Source organism: Peromyscus eremicus, chromosome 10 (assembly GCF_949786415.1).
Source record: "Peromyscus eremicus chromosome 10, PerEre_H2_v1, whole genome shotgun sequence".
NCBI classification, from domain to species: domain Eukaryota; kingdom Metazoa; phylum Chordata; class Mammalia; order Rodentia; family Cricetidae; genus Peromyscus; species Peromyscus eremicus.
Window position 1 is genome coordinate 2106643 of NC_081426.1, and position 22733 is coordinate 2129375.

The 22733-nt window shown below is 36.1% G+C and overlaps 1 protein-coding gene across 10 annotated transcripts in view; it reads right to left on the reverse strand.

The window, feature by feature from the left end:
- Ccdc88a (coiled-coil domain containing 88A) overlaps positions 1-22733 on the reverse strand; it is a 176272-nt gene that overhangs the window by 81235 nt on the left and 72304 nt on the right. For all 10 annotated transcript variants that reach the window (XR_009381759.1, XR_009381758.1, XM_059275204.1 and 7 more), the window contains 5 exons: positions 16386-16558; positions 12717-12798; positions 6920-7078; positions 3551-3697; positions 2705-2849 (listed from right to left, as the gene is read on the reverse strand). Coding sequence is in view for 8 of the 10 variants with exons in the window: in XM_059275204.1 (XP_059131187.1) it covers positions 2705-2849; positions 3551-3697; positions 6920-7078; positions 12717-12798; positions 16386-16558 (706 nt within the window). In the remaining 2 variants the exon portion in view is untranslated. The remainder of the gene's footprint in view (positions 1-2704; positions 2850-3550; positions 3698-6919; positions 7079-12716; positions 12799-16385; positions 16559-22733) is intronic.

Below are 22733 nucleotides of genomic sequence, written 5' to 3' on the forward strand. Positions count from 1 at the left end.
TATTTTCACATAATTTATTTTGTTTTCATGTTAATACAGACATACTTATTTTTAACTGACAAGTAAAATTTACATTTAGAGAATATATGATGTTCTAACACATACATACACACCTGTGGAATAGCTAAATGAGATTATGAAAGATATATATTAGTTTAAATATTTTTTGTGGTTAAAAACATTAAATTTTACTCTATTAGCAACACTCAAGCATACAAATGATTGTTATTAACTATAACCACTGATGTACGACTTCATGAACTTAATCCTATTTGAAATCTTGTGTCCTTTGTCTAACAGCTAATTTATTAGCCTCCATTAACAACCAGACTTTTAAAGATTCCACAAGATCATGTAGTATTTATCTTTTCACATGGTTCATTACATGTAACATATATCCTTCAAGTTCATCCATGTTCTATCAAGTGATACTATTACTTTTTAACAGTTTAACAATACTTATAGTACATATATTCTGCAATATTGGATAGCACATATCTGTGTGTATATGTATCTCACATTTTCTTTATCCATCTATTGATAGACACATTAATTCAGTAACATGGGTGACTGTGAATACTGTTGGAATACTGTTGGAATGAACATGAAAGTGTAGATATCTTTCACAAACTTTCTGAATTTTGGCTATGCATGCTCCCAGGAGTGGGATTGCTGGATCACACATTTTTTTTTTGGAAACCTGTTTTCCACATTAGCTATACCAATTTATACTGCAATAAAGAGTGTGCATTAAGTTCCTCTTCTCCAAAACCTGCCAACATCAGTGTAATGACTAATTTTCATTTTGGTTATATTTGGAATCACCAAGGAGATACAGTTCTGGGTGTAGTTAAGGGTGAGGAAGAATGTGAGTGGTACCATCTTATTGGCTGGGGTCACAGGTTGAATCAAAAGGGAAGAGGAGAAATGGAGCTGAGCACCAGGGTTATTCTCCCTTTCCTTCCAGACTGTGTATACAATGTCACTGTCTATCTCATGCTCCTGCATTGTGATTTCTTTGCAGGATGGACTGTACCCTTTTAAAGTCTGAGTGCAAACAACTCTGTCCTTCAGCTGTTCCATCAGATGGTCTGTCACAGCAGCAGAGTGATGTAAGTGCCCATCTACCGTGTTTATAAATAGCCAGTTTAACAGTAGGGAGTGCAGACAGACTGTGGGCTTTTCATCTCTATGATGATTAATTAATGCACTCAACGTTTTTTATGTACTGTCATTTTTAAGAATGGCATTCAAGATTGTCCTCTGTCCTCTACATGTAGGTAAGCACACATATACAGGCTTTTTAATAGCAGAAATCTTATGTCTGAGCTGCTTTCTTATAACTCAATTTACAGAACTACAATAAAAGTTACAAATACTTTAAGTAAAACATTTGTATGAGTTTACTGCTTATTATGTAGCCAGTACACAGGACACTAGAAGTTTATTATTAGGTTTTCAAGTATAAAATCAGAAAAACTTAATAGGTAATACATAGGATGAAGCATTTATCTGTATAAGTAATTATTTATAAGCACTAGACTAGAAATTCTTTCAGAGTTTTTATCTACCTGATAAATATGTCTTCAACCCTTAATATAGTGTGTTACATTTGGTAAATATTTAATAAATATTTGTTCAAGAACTCCAGGTAAATAATCTAATACGGTGTCATTTATGAATTATGGAACTAATCAAATTTTAATAAATTTATCTGGCTATAATTAACTAAATGTGTTAATAGCATTAACATACCCAATGCAAACAACTATAATAAATTTAATTTTTAATAAAGGGTCTAGGAAAAAAAAGAGGCACAAGTACGAATTTGTTTTCTGTTTTTTTTTAAGACAGGGTCTGACTATGTAGACCAAATTCAGAAATCTGCCTGCCTCTACCTAGGTAGTCCTGGGAAAAAGGTATATGCCACCACATCCAGCAACAAGTTACTAATTTATCTAGTAGTCTTTCATTATCTCCAGCAATAAATCAGCTGGCAGGTATGATCTTGAAATGGTTTTTAATTTACTTATTTACATTTATTAGGAAAACAGCCATAGCCGTGAAGATCCTTAACTTTCTTCTGGGTTTTTAGATTCACCTTTAAAATCTTCTTACTAGAGTTTTGAATTCCTATATGTGTTCGTCTGCATTCAAAGAACATACTGACCAGATAAAATAATTTCTTTGTTTTACTTACTGGATGACTACAGTTCTCAAAAGAAACCAATATATTAGTGTTCCAGCTCTTGTGATAGTAACTTAAAATACTGCCTCGCTAACATCTAACCCTGTTAATGAATTCACAAAACTCAGGTTTTGCTTTAGACCAATCAAGACTGCACAACTATATACTTTAAAAAAGCTAAACATTGCCTACTGTATAATAATTTAATATACATACCAAATAAAGCTATCATAGAATTATTTGATACAATTTTAAACAGAAAAGGGTAGGAGATTCAGGTTTTTAAAAAGCCCCTTCTCCCAGAACAAATAAAATCGAGTTTTAAGCTGTAGAAAAGTAAAAACCAGACCTAAAAGAGTAAAAACAAGATGTTACTTTGTGAGACAGAGTTTTTGGAGACAACTGGTAGTCTTGTATGATCTTTAGCTAGGGAAATAAAGAATTGCAACAACATATCCAGAAATATAAATAAAACTTCATTTATTAATGTACTTAATGCAACAAAATTGAGACTACCTTCAGCAAGTTCACTAGTTCTGGATATTTGTTCTAGTTCCCAGCCAAGATGTAATGACTCATCCATACTTTGTTTCTGTGCCATTTCCAAAGTCATATTTTCTTCCATTAATTCTTCAATCTTCTTTCTATCCATATCTCGTTCCTATTCAATTACACAGAGTAGAGAAAGAAACCTAACAGTGTAATTTCCATCCATTCTTCATTAATTTTTACACATTTTAAGCTGAATATGTTTTTAGTTCCTTAAATTTTTCACATTGAAGGCAATACTTAGTTATAATCACCACTGATCATTATTGATCAGGTACTTGACATCCTTTCTAAATGATCTTTAAAACTTAGTTCTTTGAGAATTTTATACATATTTGGACTGCTTTCACTCCCCCTCTTTCAACTCCTAAATCTCCTCCCTCTTAACCACTTGCCCAAGACTGCCTATATATTCTTGGATATGTGGCCTTTTAAAATAATCTTTAGGGACAAAATGAAAAAGTTCCTTCATACTCGGTACATTATTTTAGTCATCTAACAAAATTATGGCCACGGCTGAATTTTACCTGACAGCTATAAAAGTTCTTCATTTTAAAAGACAAGCTTATAAAATAGATTTAATGTTTTTGAAAGACAAAAATTAATAAGGAATATTCATCTATAATTAAACAGAAAATGTTACTGTATATTTATTTTATTTAATGGTGGAATATCTGAAGTTATGTAGCTATCTTGTCTAAGTTTAAAGCCTTATTAAGGGCTCTAGCCATCTTTGTCATTATAGAGAATTTAGCTGAATCATAGAATTCTTCCTCAGGAGCCAGGAAAACTGATCAATCCCATAAAACTTACCATTTCCATATCATGCAATTTAGCCTTTAGTTGTAAATTCTCTTTTTCTAGTTCATGTAATTTGTCAGAACGAGCTCGTGTTCCTTCTAGTTGGTCTTCCAACATGGTTTTTGTTTCTAATAAAACTTGATTATCTTCTTTTAATTCCTATAAATATTTCAAATAGGCTTTTAGAAATGATTTAGAAATGTGCTAATATCTGTTTTTTAAAGTTATAGAATATAAAAATTCATCAATGCAAATAAACACATTAAGCCATTCTTATCAATACTTCGGTGCACGAGTAAACCTACCTAGCAGTATACTGTTCATTTTTATTTTTTTGCTTCACCCACTTTCTAACGCCCTGCCCCAGAATTAAATATATTATGCATTCCAAAATACTTAAGCCTTTAGAATGAATACTACTACTGTCATTTCACAAGGAACTGATGGAATTTATTAAATGTCTTAGTCACAGGGTTAAGAGATAAAGTATAACTAGTCTCCATACATCTAAGAGACAAAGCTCTATAGAATTAACACTTATTTGGACTGAAATAGACAAGATTTTACCTCTACTGAGGAATAACTTGAAAGTGACTCATTTTAGGTCTTTACAATAAAAAAAACTAAGATCAAAACTCACATAAATGATAAAACAAGACTCTGTCAACTTAATTTATTATTATTTTGAGACAGTCTTCCTAAATAGCCAACAAACGCAGCCTGTCTAGGAACATGTGACCCTTTTTGCCTCTACCTCTCATTTGTGTTGGGATTATAAGCCTACATGAGCTGCTGTAATCTTTCAGATTCCCATTTTCTTTCTTGAGACAGGGTCTCACTTATGTAGCCTGGCTAGCCTAAGACTCACAAGATTCGCCTGCCTTTGCTTCCCGAGTGCCAGAATTAAGGGTGTGTACCACCACACCTTCTCAAAAATTTCTTGTCTGAGAGCTGGAACATAGAGCCTTGTGCATGTGTGGCAAGATCTCCAACCCTGATCTCTAACTTCTCAGTTCTCATGATGTCAAATCAATAATTTGAGGAAATTCTTTTTATATCATTTGGTGGAGGTGGCCGTGTCAGAGCAGCTGCAGTCAGCAATGGAGCTTATGGAGTACAGCTATGACAGGTGCACCCTGGAAAGGCCAAGCTCCAGGGGGTTTGTCTCCAGAATGCCCCTTGCTTCTGCTGTGCCTTCTCCTGCTTGCTGCTCTCCTGATCCTACTGTATTTGGCATGATGTGATTACTATGTGAAAGGATCCCACTGTATCAAGTATAGCATGTGAGTGTTTCATGGGAAAATCCCACTCTTCACTGGGCAATTTATGTGCAGGTCATAATGAAGATGATTTTTATAAAGCAATGACGCTTAGTTGGATCAATGATTTAAAGATACAGATGGTTAGTACAGTTAGTAAAGATGATTAGGGAATGGTTTAGGTTATTCTGCTAATTGCTCCAATAAAAGATACAAGAACGATAAAAATAAGGCTGGAAGTCACCTTCCTTTTTGCTAGATGTGAGACTTGCCAAGGATGGGAAAAAGAACAAGGAAGTTTCATGCATTATAGATCCATGAATTCTGTCTACATGTGGAAAAAAAATGATCAAAATGTCCCTAAACCCAAAGTTAAGTCTTGAGTTCCTTGGTCATGTAGCGTACAGAATTAATCACAAGTTTCAGTGTGCACCTTGAAAAAACAAAGTTGTGAAAGGAAATTAAATGACCCTATTATAAGTAAAGAAAAATAGATGGTTAGCTACAACACTTGAGCAAAGTTTTGTAGAACAGAATAAGGATAAGAATTTGCAACATTGAAACTGCAAACAGCTGTCTACCAGTACAAAAGAACTGGTGGAAATATACCTGATTTGCTTAGAACTCTGTGAATCAATAATAAAGGAATCACTGCTTTGGGGTAAAGATGGTATGGTGAGAGAAGTAATACAAAGGAAAATGTTTAACTACATTCTAAGAAAAACTTGTAATATGATTTCTTCCTGTGTAAAGATTTTAACTTGTTTTTGGAAAATATGTAACTTGTGACTGTGAGGTGATTTCCTTCTTGTGTAGAGATTTTTGTCTGAGGTGATATAAAAGGTTGAAGAGAACAATAAAGAGAGAAGAACTAAGTTTTGCTCCCTCAGATAAGTCTCCTGTGTTTGTGCAGTCACCAATTCCACATCTCTCCAGTTTCTCTGACCTGCTGGAGCTGGACTCTGGCAATTTGGAAACATGTATTCACAATTTTATCTTGCTAAATAATATGTCTGTTGTTTATAAAGTCTAGAGAAAATACATTGTTCTACTGGGTTTTGAGACAGGATTTCACTATGTATTCCAGAACAGTTTCAGTGATCTTTCCACCTGAGCATCTTGAGCTGGGGTTACAGGTGTGTACTATCATGCTTTAAGACTGCAATATCTATGAAGATCCCTTAGTATTAGCACACATGTACAACAGATATATATATATATATATATATATATATATATATATATATATGTACATATTATATGCTTGTATATATGTATTGTGAATTTTATCTTAGAATCTTGCAGTTTCATTTATTAATAAAATTCAGGCTAAATGTTCTATTTTTTCATGTTGAAATTACATGTCTTATTTGTATGTGTGTGGGTGCATCTACAGCACCCACACGGAGCTCAGAGGATAATTTGCAGTGGTTGGTTGGTTCTCACTTTCCATCATATAGACCCTGGGATCAAACTCTGGTCCTGAGGTGTAAGTCTTTAATCCACTGAGCCACCTGGCCTACCCCTTCATGTTTTTATTTCTTGATTCCACATATTCTTTTTTTTTCTCATCCTCATACTGAAATGTAACAAAATCTCCTATGTTTACTGTAAGCAAGAATGTTAATAGAAATGAGGAAAGGATGTAAGGGCTATCAAAGTCAGACAAAAAAAAGTGTTTTTTCCTAATTCAATTGCATATACATAGCCTTCACTGATCTCAATATCCTAATAAAACAAAAATTAGAAAAATATTTTCCTTTCTTTCTGGGAGCAAGTTTGAGATTAATAGAGGTAAGTATTTTATTTTGATGGTAAGAGGTGGTCTTCAAAAGCTTCCCATGGCTACAATAATAAAAGCTAGGTGGTGCAGGGTGTGTGTGTGTGGTGTGTGTGTGTGTGTGTGTGTGTGTGTGTGTGTGTGTGTGATAGACAGTACTCCAAAGAATTCAATAAGACTTATGCTATGTGAAGATGCCTTTGTAAAAACTGTCCATCTATTTAAAATAAGTAACTCAAAGAACTTAATGCTACCTCTAGATTCAATTCCTCTTGTTTATAAAATGCAATCTTTGAAAATCTTAACACTTAAAAAAAAAGCACGAATAACTATGCAGCATACCTCAACTCTTGCCTTATAAAATTCAATGTCATGAAGTCTCTCTTTGTATCTGCTGAGTTCACTTTCAAGCTTATCCACTCGGACTGCCTTCTCTCGAAGTGCATCCAATTCATCTCGGTACATTCGAGCAGATCGAGCATCTGACAGCAAATTCATGTTCTAAATAGAAATATAAATAATGATTTCAATATGAACTTTCCCCTTTAAACTATTCTTTGTTCAAACAGCTTCATTAATTTAACAAAAAGCAATAAATTATTTATATTTAAGAGTAAATTGTATTGTGTATTATAAATAATAATTGTTCCTTAAAAATGAGCCTTTTCCTTGAACGAATTATAAGAGGTTTTAAATATATGTTTATACACAAATTTTTACATAGTGCTCTCTATTAGCAATGTTTTTGAAAAAGGAATTGTAAATTAAGTTAACCTCTACTTAACACAAAATTTACAATTAAATTTAAGGTTAAAAGTTAACTTTAGGGATGTCTAAAAGCTGTTAAGAACACTGCCTGCTCTTCCAGAGAACCTTGTTCAATTCCTATCACCAACATAGTGGTTAACAACCCTGTAAGTCCAGTCCCAGAGGATCTGTCACCTTCTGGCCTCTAGGGACACTGCACTCATGTGGTACTTAGACATACATGCAGGCAAAATACCCACACAAAATTAATAATTTTTAAGAGTGTAACTTTAAAATACAAGGTGATAAACATAAAAAATGTAAGTGATATAACTAAAGGAAATTAGTACTTTAGAAAAATATTTTTATCCACATATGTAATTTACTAAAATTTAGCTGATATTTTTTAAATGCTTCTAAATAAACTAGCATTTAACTTTCGAGACAGGGTTTCTCTGTGTAGCATTGCGCCTTTCCTGGAACTCACTTGGTAGCCCAGGCTGGCCTCGAACTCACAGAGATCCACCTGGCTCTGCCTCCCGAGTGCTGGGATTAAAGGCGTGCGCCACCACCGCCCAGCTAAAATCCAATTTTTTAAGAAGTTCTGCAATCATTTAGAACAGAAGTCCTAAAAAATACAAAGCAATTCTGTGCACTTCTGAAACATTCCTAGGAAATGTATAAGGTCAAAACTATTTTCATAACAAACAGACATTATTTCTTTTCACTCTTATTCTTTTTGTTCTCTCGTGATGCCACTAGCCTGTGATAGTTCACAGGTTTTTGTAACTACAGTTATTTCGTGTGTACATGCAGAGGTTAAAGGACAGCTGGCAGAAGCTACTTCTCTCCTTCCCACACGTCCTAGGGACTGAACTTAGCTTATCAGGCTTGGCGGTCAGGGCCTTTCCCACTGAACTACCTCAGTGGCCCATATCATAACCGACTAGGAGTCTTTTATGTCAGGCATAAAGAGACTTGCAAAAATAAAAATAGTATTATTCTTCCCTCTAATAGTCTTATTTGTTTTAGAGGACCACTCCTTTGGAGTTAAAACAATCAAGTGTGCGCGCACACACCCCCCTCTGTTATCAAGAGGTGGAATAAGAGCCAGAGCACATAAAAAATACCACTTCCTGGCTCATTCAGCTAGGATGGCCTCAGTTTATGATCTTGCATATAGTTTTTGACATTCAAAATAGCAGGCTAAAGTCGGAAAGAGAAAGACATCACTGTGCTGCCTTATTCCAATCCTTGGTATTTATGGCTTGGATACTCAAATGAAAAACACAAGAAAACAGTGACTTAAAAAAAGTGAATTCTTTAAAAACAACATCAACACAATAAAACCTCTTGTTGTTACTAGTTTTTAAGATTAACAAATTTAATTATAATAATGGATTTTACTATGACATTTTAGTTTTTGTTTGTTTGTTTTTTGAGACAAGGTTTCTTTGTGTAACAGCCCTAGCTGTCCTGGAATTCGCACTACAGACCAGGGTGGCCTCGAACTCACAGAGATCCACCTGCCTCTGCCTCCTAAGTCCTGGGAATAAAGGCATGCGTCACCAATGCCAGGCATGTTATGACATTTTAATACATGCATATAATTTGACCATATTCACCAGCCTCTTTTATTCTTATGAACACTATTCTATCCCCTTCTTCTCTAACAATCCCTTAGAAAAAAATCTTAATACTCATGGTTCAAGAGGAAAAAAACCCAAAAGACTAGCTAATAAAAAAAAACCATTTTATTATATATAACCTAATATAATCACTATGGTAGAGCAGAAAATTCTCAACAGAAGAAACTCAAATGGCTGAGAAACAAATGTTCAACATCCTTAGTCATTTGGAAATTCAAATCAAAAGGACTCTGAGATTCCATCTTACACCTGTCAGAATGGCTGAGATAAACAACACAAGGGACAGCTCATGCTGCTGAGGCTGTGGAGTAAAGGGAACACTCCTCCATTGCTGGGGAGTGCAAACTTGTACAGCTACCGAAAGCTATGGGAGTCCAGCTCCTCAACAGCCTTCACCCAGAGATGCTACTAGTGGCAAATCAATCTGAGGGATACTCTAATTAATCTATGTTTATGAAACTCTTTAGTCCATACACTCTATTCTTCTGAGTCAGTTCTCTCTCCTCACAGCTTCTATTCTGCTCTCAAGCCTAGCTCCTTTCTTGCCCAATTTCTCTCTACATTTATCTATTGTCCCCTCTATGTTCTATCTTAATTCTCTCATCTTAGTTCTGCCCCATCTAGGTTCTCATCCATCTAGTTCTTTCCCATATCAGCTCCTCTCCCATCTCCTTATTTCTCTTCCTGTTCTTCCCCATCTAGCTCTTCCTCATCTTCCATCTTTTTCCTCTGGTCCTCTCTTCTAGCCCTTCAATCTAGTTCTTCCCCCTCTAGTTTGTTCCTCTCCAGTTCTTACCCATCTAGTTCTTCCATTCTCTATTCTCTTCTCTGTCTAGTCCTCCCAAGTCTCTGAGGTTTACAGTTATATACCCATGCAATAGCAATGCTCTGGTTAAAGCAAGGTCACCAGGCTTGAATTCCTTCAGGGTCAAAAGGCGGGGCAATAAGATCCACACAAAAGAGCAGTGATTGCCAGCCATCATCTGCAACCCAAAAGGGAAGTGACTAAAAATGGGGAACAGAATCAACTGAGGGCTAAATTTGGTTAATATCTGAGCAAGGGGGATTTTATGCGCTCAACTATATTCTTAGAAGTGGTGAGTTAAAGTGTTAGGAGTTTATCAGTGATGAGTGAAAATAAAACTGCCTTATTTTCCTTTGGCCCATATCTGTCCAAGCTATCTTGCTACTGCTTTCTGGCAGGGTGGGGGAGTGTACTCCTTGGCTGGGCAGCCTGATTCAGCTTGATGTACTACCTGTAAGTAGAAACTCTTTAGGTCTGAGTTAATAGTTAAAGGTAGATCTAAAATTAGAGATAAGACTTTGGAAGGGGAGAAAGTTAAGCTTAATTAGCACATCCACCAGGCTTTCTCAAACAGACAGTCTAGATGCTTAAGTCTGTTCTTAGAGAGTACAGAAGTATCTCTAATAAGATACTTTCATCTATCCAGGAATGGTCCTGGCTGGATGCTGCTAATGATAATAATTACAGGGAGGCTTGAACTGGGGTTCTGGCTGTGTATAGCTGTCAACACAGAAGGCTATCTAAATATTCCATTAGTAGAGGGGAAATGGTGCCCAATAAATGATGGAAAAGCTACAATAGCACATGATAAATTCATAGGAGGAAATGGCTAATAATCAAAAGCCAAATATCACCAAGGCTCTTTAAGCCTCGGCTTGACCTCTGGAAGGCCCTTGGCTTCTTCCAGGTATTAGCTTTATCATAATCAGCTAAAATCCTACTTCATGTTATTGCATCTTGCAGCATGCTGCCACTATGGAAGTAAGTGTGGTGGTTCCTCAGAAATATGGGTATTGATTCACCTCAAGACCCAACTATACCACTCCTGGGCATATACTACAGGGACACTCTCTCAACTATGTTCATAGCAGCTTTATTCATAATTGCCAGAGCTGGAAACAATCTAGATGACCCTCAATGAAGAATGGATAAAGAAAATGTGGTACATTTACACAATGGAGTATTACTCAGCTGTTAAAAATAAAGACACCTCATGAAATTTACTGGCAAATGGATGGAACTAGAAAAAAATCATCCCAAGTGAAGTAACCCAGACCCAGAAAGACAAACATGGTTATGTACTCACTCATAAGTGGAAAGTAGCTGTAAAGTAAAGGATAACCATGCTACAATCCATAGATCCAGAGAGGCTAAATAACAAGGAAGGCTCTAGGGGGGAACGTATGGGATCTCCCTGGCAAGGGGAAATAGAATCGATTTCACAGGTGGACTGAGGGCAGGTGTGGGTGTGAATAGGAAGGATTAGACACAGGGCACAGGTGGGAGGGTAGAGGAAGAGAATAGTGGGAGAGACAACTGGAATTGGGGAGCATTTGGGGAGGCATTGTGGAAACCTAGTGCAATGAAAAATGTCCTGGAATCTACAAGGGTGACTAGCGAAGACTCCTGCTAATGGGGGATATGGAGCCTGAATTAACCATCTTCTGTAACCAGGCAAGGCTTCCATGGAGGGACTAGGACATTAGCCCAGCCACAAAACCTTCCACCTACAATTTGTCCTGCCTGCAAGATGTGCTGGGGTAATGTGGCACAGAAATTATGGGAGTGGCCACCCAATGACTGGTCCAGGCTGAGACCCATGCTATGAGAGGGAGTCCACGCCTGACATTGCCTGGATGGGAGGGTATCAGAGGCCGGATAGCCCAAAGACCTAGGATAAAACCAAACATGACTGTCCCCCCTCCCAAAAAGTCAATGGAATGATTCCTAATGACATTCTGCTATACTCATAGACTGGAGCCTCACCCAATTTTCATCAGAGAGGCATTATCCAGCATTTGATGGGAGTAGAAACAGAGAGATCCAGAGCCAAACATTAGGTGGAGCTCAGGAAACCCCATGGAAGAGGGCGGGAAAGGATTGCAGCAGCCAGAGGGGTCAAGGACACCACAAGAACATGGCCCACAGAACCAAGTAAGCAGGGCTCATGGGGGCTCACAGAGACTGATGCAACAAACACCGAGGCGACATGGGTCTGAGCTAGGTCCTCTGCATATATGCTTTGGTTGTGTAGCCTGAGATTCATGTGGGACTCCTACTGTGGGAGTGGGAGGTCTCTCTGACTCTTTGCCTGTTCTTGGGAGCCTTTCTTCCTACTGAGTTGTCTCATTCAGTCTTGACGTGAGGGTATGTGCTTAGCCTTATTGTACTCTGTTATGTCATGTTCAGTTGATATGCCTGGGAGGACTGCTGTTTTCTGAAGGGGAACAGAGGAGAAGTGGATTTGGGGGAGAGGGACAGTGTAGGAGAGGGACTGGGAGGAGTGGAGGGAGGGGAAACCATGTTTGGGATGTAATATATGGGAGAATAAATAAAAATAAAACATTTTGGTGTTTATATAACCTAATATAATCACTATGGGAGACTACGTACAGACCCATAACAGCTCAATTCAGTATACAGAGGTGCTTGGGTAAAGCAATGATAAAGGACAAATACATAAAAAAGAGGGACTTAGAACTGCCCCAGTCCAAAAGGGCTACTTTGAATCTCAGAGAAATTTGAATAGTAGGGACAAAAGACCTTGATTTCCAACTTTGGCTCTGCATGTTGATAAAGGCAATAAAAAGTCATCTGACTTTATACAAATATATGAGGTAACTGGGGCTTAAAGTATTGAGGTCATGGTTATAAATTACAATGAGACAAATCAATTTCCAACTATTTCAGCTACAATATAATAAAACTAGGTACACACCTCTTGTTGTAGCCTCTTCAATTCCATTTCTATTTGTTCAAGTTCTTGTTTACAGTCCAATAACTGCTCAGTCTTTTCTTCCCTTAAATGCAAAAAGATATTTATTAAAGAATAAGCATACTACTTCCAGAATCTGTGATCATCACAACATTAATACATGTAAGTGATTATTTCTTAACTAACTGAGGGCTGCAGATGAGTCAGCAGTTAAGAGTACTTGCTGAGCTTGCAGAGGATCCAGGGTTCAGTACCCAGCACCAACTTGGTGACTCTGAACTATCTGTAATTATAGTTCCAAGGAATCCATTGCCACCTTCTTGCCCCTGCAGGTACCAGGTACACATTTTGTACATATACATGTTTGAAGAGAAGCACTCATACATATAAAATAAAAGTACGTAAAACATTGCTGGACAAGATGGCACCCACCTCTAATCCCAGCACTAAGGAGGCAGAGGCCAGCAGACCTCCATGAATTTGAGGCCAGTCAGGTCTATGCAGCAAGTTCCAGGGATATACAGTAATATGCTGCTGCAGAACAAAAACCTAACTAAATGGAGTATTATCCATAACCAGAACACTTGGAGGAAATAAAAGCAAGAAAAAGACACTATGAATATATGACTAGATGTTATGAAACTTCCACCAATGATGTTAAAGGACCAATGCAATAACTAACGTCCTTATGGTTTATTACATTCTTTCTCTCTATCTCTTCATCTGTCCTACCATAACTTTTTCTCCAACTCTGCATAATCAACAATTAAGCATGAATGATTTTTTTTATATAATACTGTGTATGAGGAGTTCCTTATAAAGGAACTCCAAACTATTTTCTACATTTACAATGGCCTAAAGGAAACCATACACTTACTATTTGCCATACATATTGCTTAACACATTGTTATACACATACATAAACATACATAGATGTACACATATATATTGACACCAGGTCTCACTGTGTAATGCTGGCTACCCAGGAACTCACTATGCAGACTAGGCTGACCTCACAAAAATTCATGTCTCTAACTCTAGAGTGTTAAAATTAAAGGCATGCACTACCACGCTCAGCAATGTATCTCAAATTTTTATTAATTTTTGAACTGCTTTATCTCTTATTTTTCTATAATTTTCCATCAGAGCTAATCTTCTCAAAGAAAGCCCGTATTTAACTATTTTCTGCCTTCTGTTGTCTAGTAATAAAAGGCACTGTATAAAGTAGCTTACTTTTATACATCCTCATGTTTCTCCCTGTGTTCAAAAACCACAAAATTTTAAATAATAGAGATATTCCCTTTGATAAAAGAAATGTAATTTGCTAAGTTTCAGCTTTCCATATAATTAATAATGTTTTATTTAGAAGAGTCACTACAAAAATCGTGTATTACATGCCTGCACATATTTCTAAAAGGAAAATATAGTCCTTAAGGTTCTTGATATCTACTGTCAAACTGCCCTGTTAAAAGAATATTAACATCCTGCTATTTAAATTTCTTATTTGTAAATTATTAGCTCCCATCTTTCCCCCCATTTATGCATTTGCTGAAGGAGGGAGGTTAAGTGTCATGGTGTGTGGGTGGAGGTCAGAGGACAACTTGAGTGACAAAGTTCTCTCCTTCCACCATGTAGGTTCTAGGGAGCAAACTTAGGTTGTAAGACTTAACTGCAAGCACCATCTTGACGGCCCTCTTATTTCTAACTTTCTGTTAGTTTGTCTTTTTACAGATCAGAAGTTACTGCTTTGTCATTAACAAGACATTAGTTACATGCTACAACACCAATGAACTTGGAGGACATCATGAAGGCCACATATAATATAATCCCTTTCTTGATATGAGTGTCAAAAACAGGCAAACCCAGGGAAAAACAACATATTAGCTATTGCTAAGATCTGAGGTAAAAGAGGATGGACAAAGACACTTTTATTCAATTATTGTGGTGATTGCACAATTTAAAAACCCATTTAATTGTATACTTTAAAAGGATGAATTGTCAGATACTGAATTATATCTTACTAACAGTATTTTCTTTTTTAATAAAATAATTAATCATTATATTAAAGAAACTCCCAAAATAAGTAATCAATGGTGATTCAAAGAACTGTTGAAGGAAGTCTTCAATAATGTCAATTATTGTATAAAAAGTTTAATTTATAAAGAATTAGTTATTCCATCTAATCATAAATTACACTTTTACTCTTTAAATCAAAATCAATTATACTATTTGGTATTACCCATAAATGAGCATGCATCAGTTAATAGTTAATACAAATTATATTCTAGTTATTTATTTTATACTTTCCATTAGTTATAAAGCAATCTGGACCTTTTGTTTTTTTTTAAATCAAGGTTTCTGCTGCTAATCCACTACAGGAATTATCTGTTCCCATTAAAACAAAAGAAAGACTTAGTACATGCCATCTTAAGAAATATATAAAAGAACACATTTTCAAAAATATTAGATGGGATTTGGTGAAATGCTAGTTACTGAAAATACTTGCTGCATGCATCTGGTATCTTTACTCACTTAAAAGCATCCACTTATATTTTCAAATCATTACACATGAAAACAATTTTTGTCAATCTTCTAAGGTTGTTTGAATTTTTAATATATTCCAAGGCCAAGTAAATTCTATTTGAAAATTAAACTCTAATATAATGCAACATGGTAAATGAATTCACAGCCATCACTGCAGTTCTAATTGCATGCTTCATCTAAAGACTAGAGAAGATTGGGCTAAATTATATGGAAAGAACTAGTGTTCACTGTTTAGGCTATCCATTAGCTGCCAGTCAAACTAATAACAGCAATCTCTTCCCTAATTTTCCTGGTGCAGCTGTTTATAGAATATCCTGGGTGTGTTCACTTCAACAGACACATAATAATGCAGACATCCACAAATGAAAGCTGTATTTTTTTTGTTTTCAAATTTTCCTACAGACTATTTAATGCTTTTTCTACCTTGCATATCCAATTCACTTTTCTAAGTTACTTTAAATAATCAATAAACAAAAGTAATTACTATCTTGTGTATTTAAATTTAAAACCTACATTCTGAAGCTAAAATTCCAGGAAAACAAATTAAAAAAAAAAAAGAGAGAGAAAACCCATAAATCCAAATCCTTTATTCTCCTTAAAGTACAAAATACAAAATCTTCAGCAAAGATTAGTCATGCTTTTACTGTGGTTCACCCAAGAATGAATATGTAAAATTTTATTCTATTTTCTGTAATAAGCTTTAATAACTTAGTAAGTACAATTTTATCAGTACTAATAGAATCTGAATACTTTATTAAGTAGAACTGGCACTTCAATGACTTAATGTAGTTGATACACATAAAGTTATTTTTGTAATATTATATGTCAACAATTCAGTCTTTGAAAACATTGTCATTATTACTATTATTCAGGCAGGGCTTCATATAGCCCAGGCTAAGCTCAGACTTACTTTGTATCTGAGGATGACCATGAACTGCTGGATTGTCCTGCTTATACTTGAGTGTTAGGATTATAGGCAATTTTTTTTCTCATTTTGACAAATACTAATAAATAATTTGATTTAGGTTAACAACAGAGGACAACTGGTCTATTATCAAAGTTAAAATACTGCTAAAGTCATCTTTGTTACCACATAATTTCAATGAATATTGAAAGTGAGGGACTTACAATTCCTGTCTCAGTCTTCGGATCTTGGCCTTAGCATCAGCCAGTTCCACTGAGAGGTGCTGTCGACTTTCTGTTCGCTTCATGCCAGGAGAACCACAGGGTGACTGTGCAGACGAAGAGGCATGCAGTAGAAAATGAAGGCCATCTCGCTCTTCAGAGAGCTCTACGATAGTCTAAGAATTACAGGGGTAAACACAGAAACAGTTTTAGTGTTCCACACATCAGTAACCTAGACACAGCAACACTAATCACTGAACATTCTATAAAATAAAACAACTCATTGATCAAAAGCATCTCAACTCTGCCAGGTAAGGTGTGTAATCCCTGAATCCCAGCACTTGGGATACACAGACAGAAACAGTAGATCACTGTGAGACTGAGGCCAGCCTGGTCTACCTCGTGAGTTTTGGTTCAGCCAGGGCTACATAGTGAGACCTTGTCTCAGAAACAAAGAAATAACAATAACGAAAACTACATTTTAACTTTGTCATATTAGCGGTCATTTCAAGTTTTAATCAACAGTTCATTGTTGTAGAATATTATTTTAAGGTGTGTTACTTTTGTTTATGCTCTGGAACATTTGTTTAATGATGCAAAGCTGTGTTACATTTGTTTGATTAAATAAAATTCACCCGAGGTCAGGAGGCTAAGTAAGCAGCTAGCTGACAGGAAGTGGTAAGAAGGAGCCAAGCAGAGAAGGGATTTTAAGTAAGGGTGAAAAAAAAAAGCACAAGGGCTTTTTGGAGGCAAGCAAGGAGAGGAGGTGCATTACTTGCTAGTCAGCCTCTCTGAAGAACAGAATTCCACCTTAATCTTTGAATCTTGAGTTCTTTAGAGGGACAGAGATTTAGTTAAGTTCCCTTTGTAGCTCTGAAAGAGTCGGAGCAGGATGGAACAGATTTCCTTCAGGCCTGGGCTCTCAAGGCCTAATCACTGCTGGTAGCAGCGGAGTTGCTGATTCAGACAGCCACAATTTTTTAAAAAGGACAACAGGTATTTAGCAAATTAACACAGAAACATGTCAATGTTTTTTTTCTCTCCCTAGATTTTTTAATAAAAGAAATCACATGACAAAATAATAAGATAACAACTGTTGGAAAGGCATAAAAGACATGCTGACACAGGAAAGAAAACCAGAGAGCGATTTGTCTAGAACCGTGCTGTCCGATTACAATAGCCAGCAACACAAGTGGTTATTTAATAAAAATTTGAACAGCTCAAAATTCAGTTCTTCAGTCACATGCGCTAGGTTTCAAGTACAAAACAGGTATCTGTTGCTAGTTGTTACTATACTGGACAGTCTAGGAATATAATCTTGTCATCACTGCAGAATTAAACAATACTGTTTTATCATTCTATAATCCTAGAGGAAGCAACTGTTAGAGAGAATAAGATCTTAAAGGGAGGTCAGATGACTGAGGCACAAAGACTGTATGCTTATGCAACTAGCTAATAGTAATGCTGAGACTGCATGGTAGCCCATCCATTGTTTATCCCATGTTCCATGTTTTATAATACTGTACTGCTTCCCATATCAACGCTTCCACAATCCTTTCTCCAAAGACCCTCAGTGGGGCATAAACCTTTATATTTTCCTAAATTTCAGCATTATGGATTAAGTATGTAGCCATCCTACATTTTCTACAACTGTGTTGCTTCACTCTCCTAATTTTCCTTTTCTTTACTGGTAAATTATTTTATTCTAAATCATTTTTGTTTTACTTTAAACTTTCTCAGGCAAATGAACTTATCTTGTAAGGCAGCTTTAACTGTCCACCCAGACAGAATGGGTGGCATTACTATGTTGGGACCAGGAAATCATCATATTTCTTATCACCAAGTCTACTGTGGGAGGCCAGCTCCCACCTTTTTCAGGGTTCCTATGAGGAATAAGGAATTAGTAGATAGAAAGATAGCAGATATGAGACAGACAAAAACATAGGATAGCTTCAGGAGGACCCAGGTCAATACCCAATGGGCCCTCTGTCTCTTCAAAAGCGTTTTTTACAACAATGCCAAGGGGTGGGGCAAAAGACCTCCCCCTTGCTAAATCAAAGCACACCGCAAAGCCAAGTGCAGACCTTTCCAAATACCTGGTAACCACACCCATGGTCCAATCATTCCCTATGAAGCTCTGCTGGGTAAAGCAAGCTCAGATCTCACTAGGAAACCTCTGGGCTCCCACAGTCTACCCTCATCATTTGTTTTTTATTTAAAAATTTAAAAAAGATTTGTTCATTTTATTTTAGATGTGAATGTTTTGCCTGAATGTATGTGTACCATATGCATGCCTAGTGCCCATGGAAGTTAGAACATGGCACTGGATCTCCTGGAACTGGGCGCTATAGATGTGAACCACCATATGGGTGCTGAGACTCAAACCTGGATCTTCCACAAGAGCAACAAGTGCTCTTAAATGTTGAGCCATCTCTCTAACTACATTTTTTGTTTTGTTTTAACCACATAGCAGGATTCATTTTTTTCATCTTTGGGAAATATTTCAGCATCTCTGTCTTACTGCTTTAATAAACTTCAGAGAGTACCGTCCAAGTTCAACATCTCTCTACAACTCCATGTCCACTACTTACTCAATAAATACAAGTTTCTCCAGGAAAGGAATCAACTCTTTCATAGTATGTTTCTTTTACTATCATTGCTCCTATGTGACCACACCTACTCTGGAAACTTTTTATCACTCAACTGCATCTTTTGGACATGCAAGAGATTATTTCTAACTACTCTAGAGTTCCTACAGTCTGTTACTAGAGTTAGGCTTCTTATGAGTCCTTTTCCACTTTTAATTTTAATACTATCAGTTTATTGTCTGACAATTACTTACACCTTTTTCCCTTAATATTCTCCAACAAGATCTCATTTAGCACTGTAATTTTCATAAAGGTCTATATTAGACATAAGAAACTGAGAATTTTATAGACCAGTGTAAACCAATGTCACACAACCAATTATGGGTACTATAACAATTAAATTTCAAGTTGACATATGTATTTTCAATGTGCTTTTTGTAAAAATGCTACAATAAATTTGCTTTATGTATATTTTTACAAAATAAAATTCAAGTTTGACTATAGCCATATTTTTTTTCCTGGTTTTCTTCTTTGATTATTTGTTTGTTTGTTTTGAGACAGGGTTTTATGTAGCTCAGGATGGTCTCAAACTTGGTGTGCAGCCAAGGCTGGCTTTGAACTCCTGAACCTCCTACCTCTACCTCCATAGTTCTGAGATTACAGGTGTACACTACCACATCTGACTTTTTGATTCCAGTTCTAAAGTAATACAACTTGAAGAGTCCTAGATCTTACCATCCATTTTTTTTGTTTGTTTTTTTTTGTTTTTTTGAGACAGGGTTTCTCTGTGTAGCTTTGGAGCCTGTCCTGGAACCCACTCTGTAGCCCAGGCTGGCACTGAACTCACAGAGATCCACCTGCCTCTGCCTCCCGAGTACTGGGATTAAAGGCATGTGCCACCACTGCCCGGCTTGCCATCCATTTTTAATGAAGCTCTCTATACCATGCAACGGATCCTTTTACTTAATTATTTATTTTTGGGCAAATTGTCCCATAAAGACTTTGTAAATTATTTCCTTTCCTCTGTTTAAGCTTCCAACTAAAAACTGCTAACATTGCTTTTCAACCAATGACCTCTTATCCAACTAATCACCTAGGACTAGCTGCTTCATTATTATATTTTTCACTCAAAGCATATTCTGCATATCCTTATACTTTTCCTTCTTTTTCTTCAAAGATATGCACACAGCTTCGATGTTAAAAGAAAAAAGAGAGAAACACCAAATTCCTTCTTTGTTACTTTTGAAGGTGACTTTACATGTTCCTGCCACACACCTGTCCTCCTACCCAGCACATCCCAATTTCCCTGTCTTTATGGATAATGCAATGTTACTCTCCATAGCGGATGAAGGCTCTGTTTCCAGAGTCAACTTTATTTTCATTTTCCTGTTGTCTTAATTATCTTTAATTTTGCTAACATTTTCTGGTTTTAATAACAGTACCTAGGAAATAATATTTAACAAACATTTGGTTCCTACACAAACTGATTAGTACCTAATTATATACTAACCTTCATTTTTACTTACAAATAATGTAGTTTTTTTTCTCAATAAATCAGAAATCATCTTTGTTACTCCTCCTCCCTTTTATCTTTCATCCTGTCATCCAGCATAGTATGACGCACAAAAAGAGGTGGTAAACATATTTCACTAAAGTAACACACAAGTAATGCAGAACCAAGAAAAGAACAGCTGTCCATGGTGGTGTATGCCAATAATCAATGGGTCAGGGCAGCCTGGGGCTATACTTTATATAAGGGCAAAGCCAGAAATTTATATAAAGTATATCACAACAAGGCTTGTGACAGATGAAACTTAAAAATATTTGGTGAATATATGGTTAAGTTGGCTGTTACTAAAGAGTATTTAAAGAAATTCCCATGGCTGGGCAAAATGGTACATGTTGTTAATCACGGCACTCAGGAAGCAGAGGCAGGTAGATCTCTGTGAGCTCTAGGGCAGCCTGGTTTTTGCATAGTGAGCTCCAGGACAGCCAGAGCAATATAGTGAAACCTATCTCAAAAAAAGGAAAAAGAAAAGAAATTTCCAAGGTCAAAATATATAATGTACTAATATACAAGCAGGACATAATTCTCTATGTTTAAAGCAAGGTCTTCTTTAAAAAGTGGTTTATTTTTACTAACATTTACATATAAACTGGCTTAATGAACAAATTTTGTTTTATCAAGGTAATTTCTTGTGTTTTCCATTGAATTTTACATTTTTATTACTTAGAGAAAGCAATTCTTAAAAGGAGTTTTAATCCTCTGACTTTAAAACAGAGAATTTAATGATTATTTTATGACTTTGGTTAAATACATATTGATTATATTTGCTGCCTTTATGTCTATAATTATGGATGCATACATATTTGAGGGCTTAATATGCACTATACCTAAGTTTTGCCTAAATGTCATGGAAATTTTGTAGTTAGAGGAACATAAGTTTAATATATGCAAAGATAAAGTAAGTGCTCTTTTTACAAAGTATGAATTGCATCTCGATCTGAAACGGCCCGAAGCTCTTGGGTCTGTCTTCCAGTTGTATTTATTACCATTCAGATAAAAGGACTACATTATTGGGCTAGTACTGCTGTTTGAAACCCGGTCTACATGTGTCCGCTTTAATTAAATGTTTTCTGACTGTATATGCGAGATGTACTTGTTCATCAAGTACTAAATTATTTATGGCTGACTACTGCTGTTTTCTAAACTTGTAAGAGGTCGAAACCTAGAACGATTCTAAATTTCTCCTTGATAGTTGAAGCTAAGTATACAAAAAACTTCTGTACGTTACTGCCTTTTCCTACACTATGTTCCTCCACTATATATTTTTCTAAAATACAAATTTTAGAATACTTTACCAAGTTGGTATCAACTAAAAATTATTAGTAATGATAAACTTTTCAAACTTATGTGTTTTCCCAATTGTATCACAACCATCATTTTGCATAGAATTAAACATACCTAAGTATTTTAAACTTCAAGCAGTTAGACAATGGTCACCAGGAGGCCTGATAATAATAATGTATGTAATAACACTAAAGAGACTTTTGTAAACTGCTAAACTTTCTTTGGTTATAACTGTTGACTGTTGATATTCTACAGGAGTTTAATTTTCAAAGCAACCTGAGCAGTAGTCTGAGATGCTAGAACATCACATAAAGAGTAGACGAAGTTATGTTTAGAGATAGAGTGCAGGTAAACTCAGCCTAAGGCCTTTCCTCGAGATCTGTCAGCTGTTTCAATGTGACCAATGAGGTCTCTGGGACAGGCCTGGCTGCTCACACCGAAAATCATGGCACTTGGGAAGTGGAAGCAGGAAGAGTAACTTGTGGTCATCCTCAGATACATGCTAACTTTGAGATCAGCCTGGGAGATGTGAGACCTCATAAAATAATTTTAAAGAACAAAATAAAAGCACTGACTCCCTAACTGCTTGTCACCTCCCACACCAACTTGGGATCAGATGGGCAACAAAACCAAGAAATTTAGCAAATTCTTGTGCTTCAAGGCAATTGTTTTTCCACTTACATGAGTCACACTTCTGCACTACTGACAAAGTAATGGGGTGACTTGAAAAACACACAGATACAAAAATCAGAATAATAATAATTTAAAAAGAAAAAGAGAAAAGACCTAATAATACTGTGCTTATTAGACATCCAAGGTTCTTTTATTTCCTTTCTAATTCCTGTGTTTTGCGCGCGCGCGCGCGCGCGCGCACACACACACACACACACACACACCAAACAAACAAAAAAA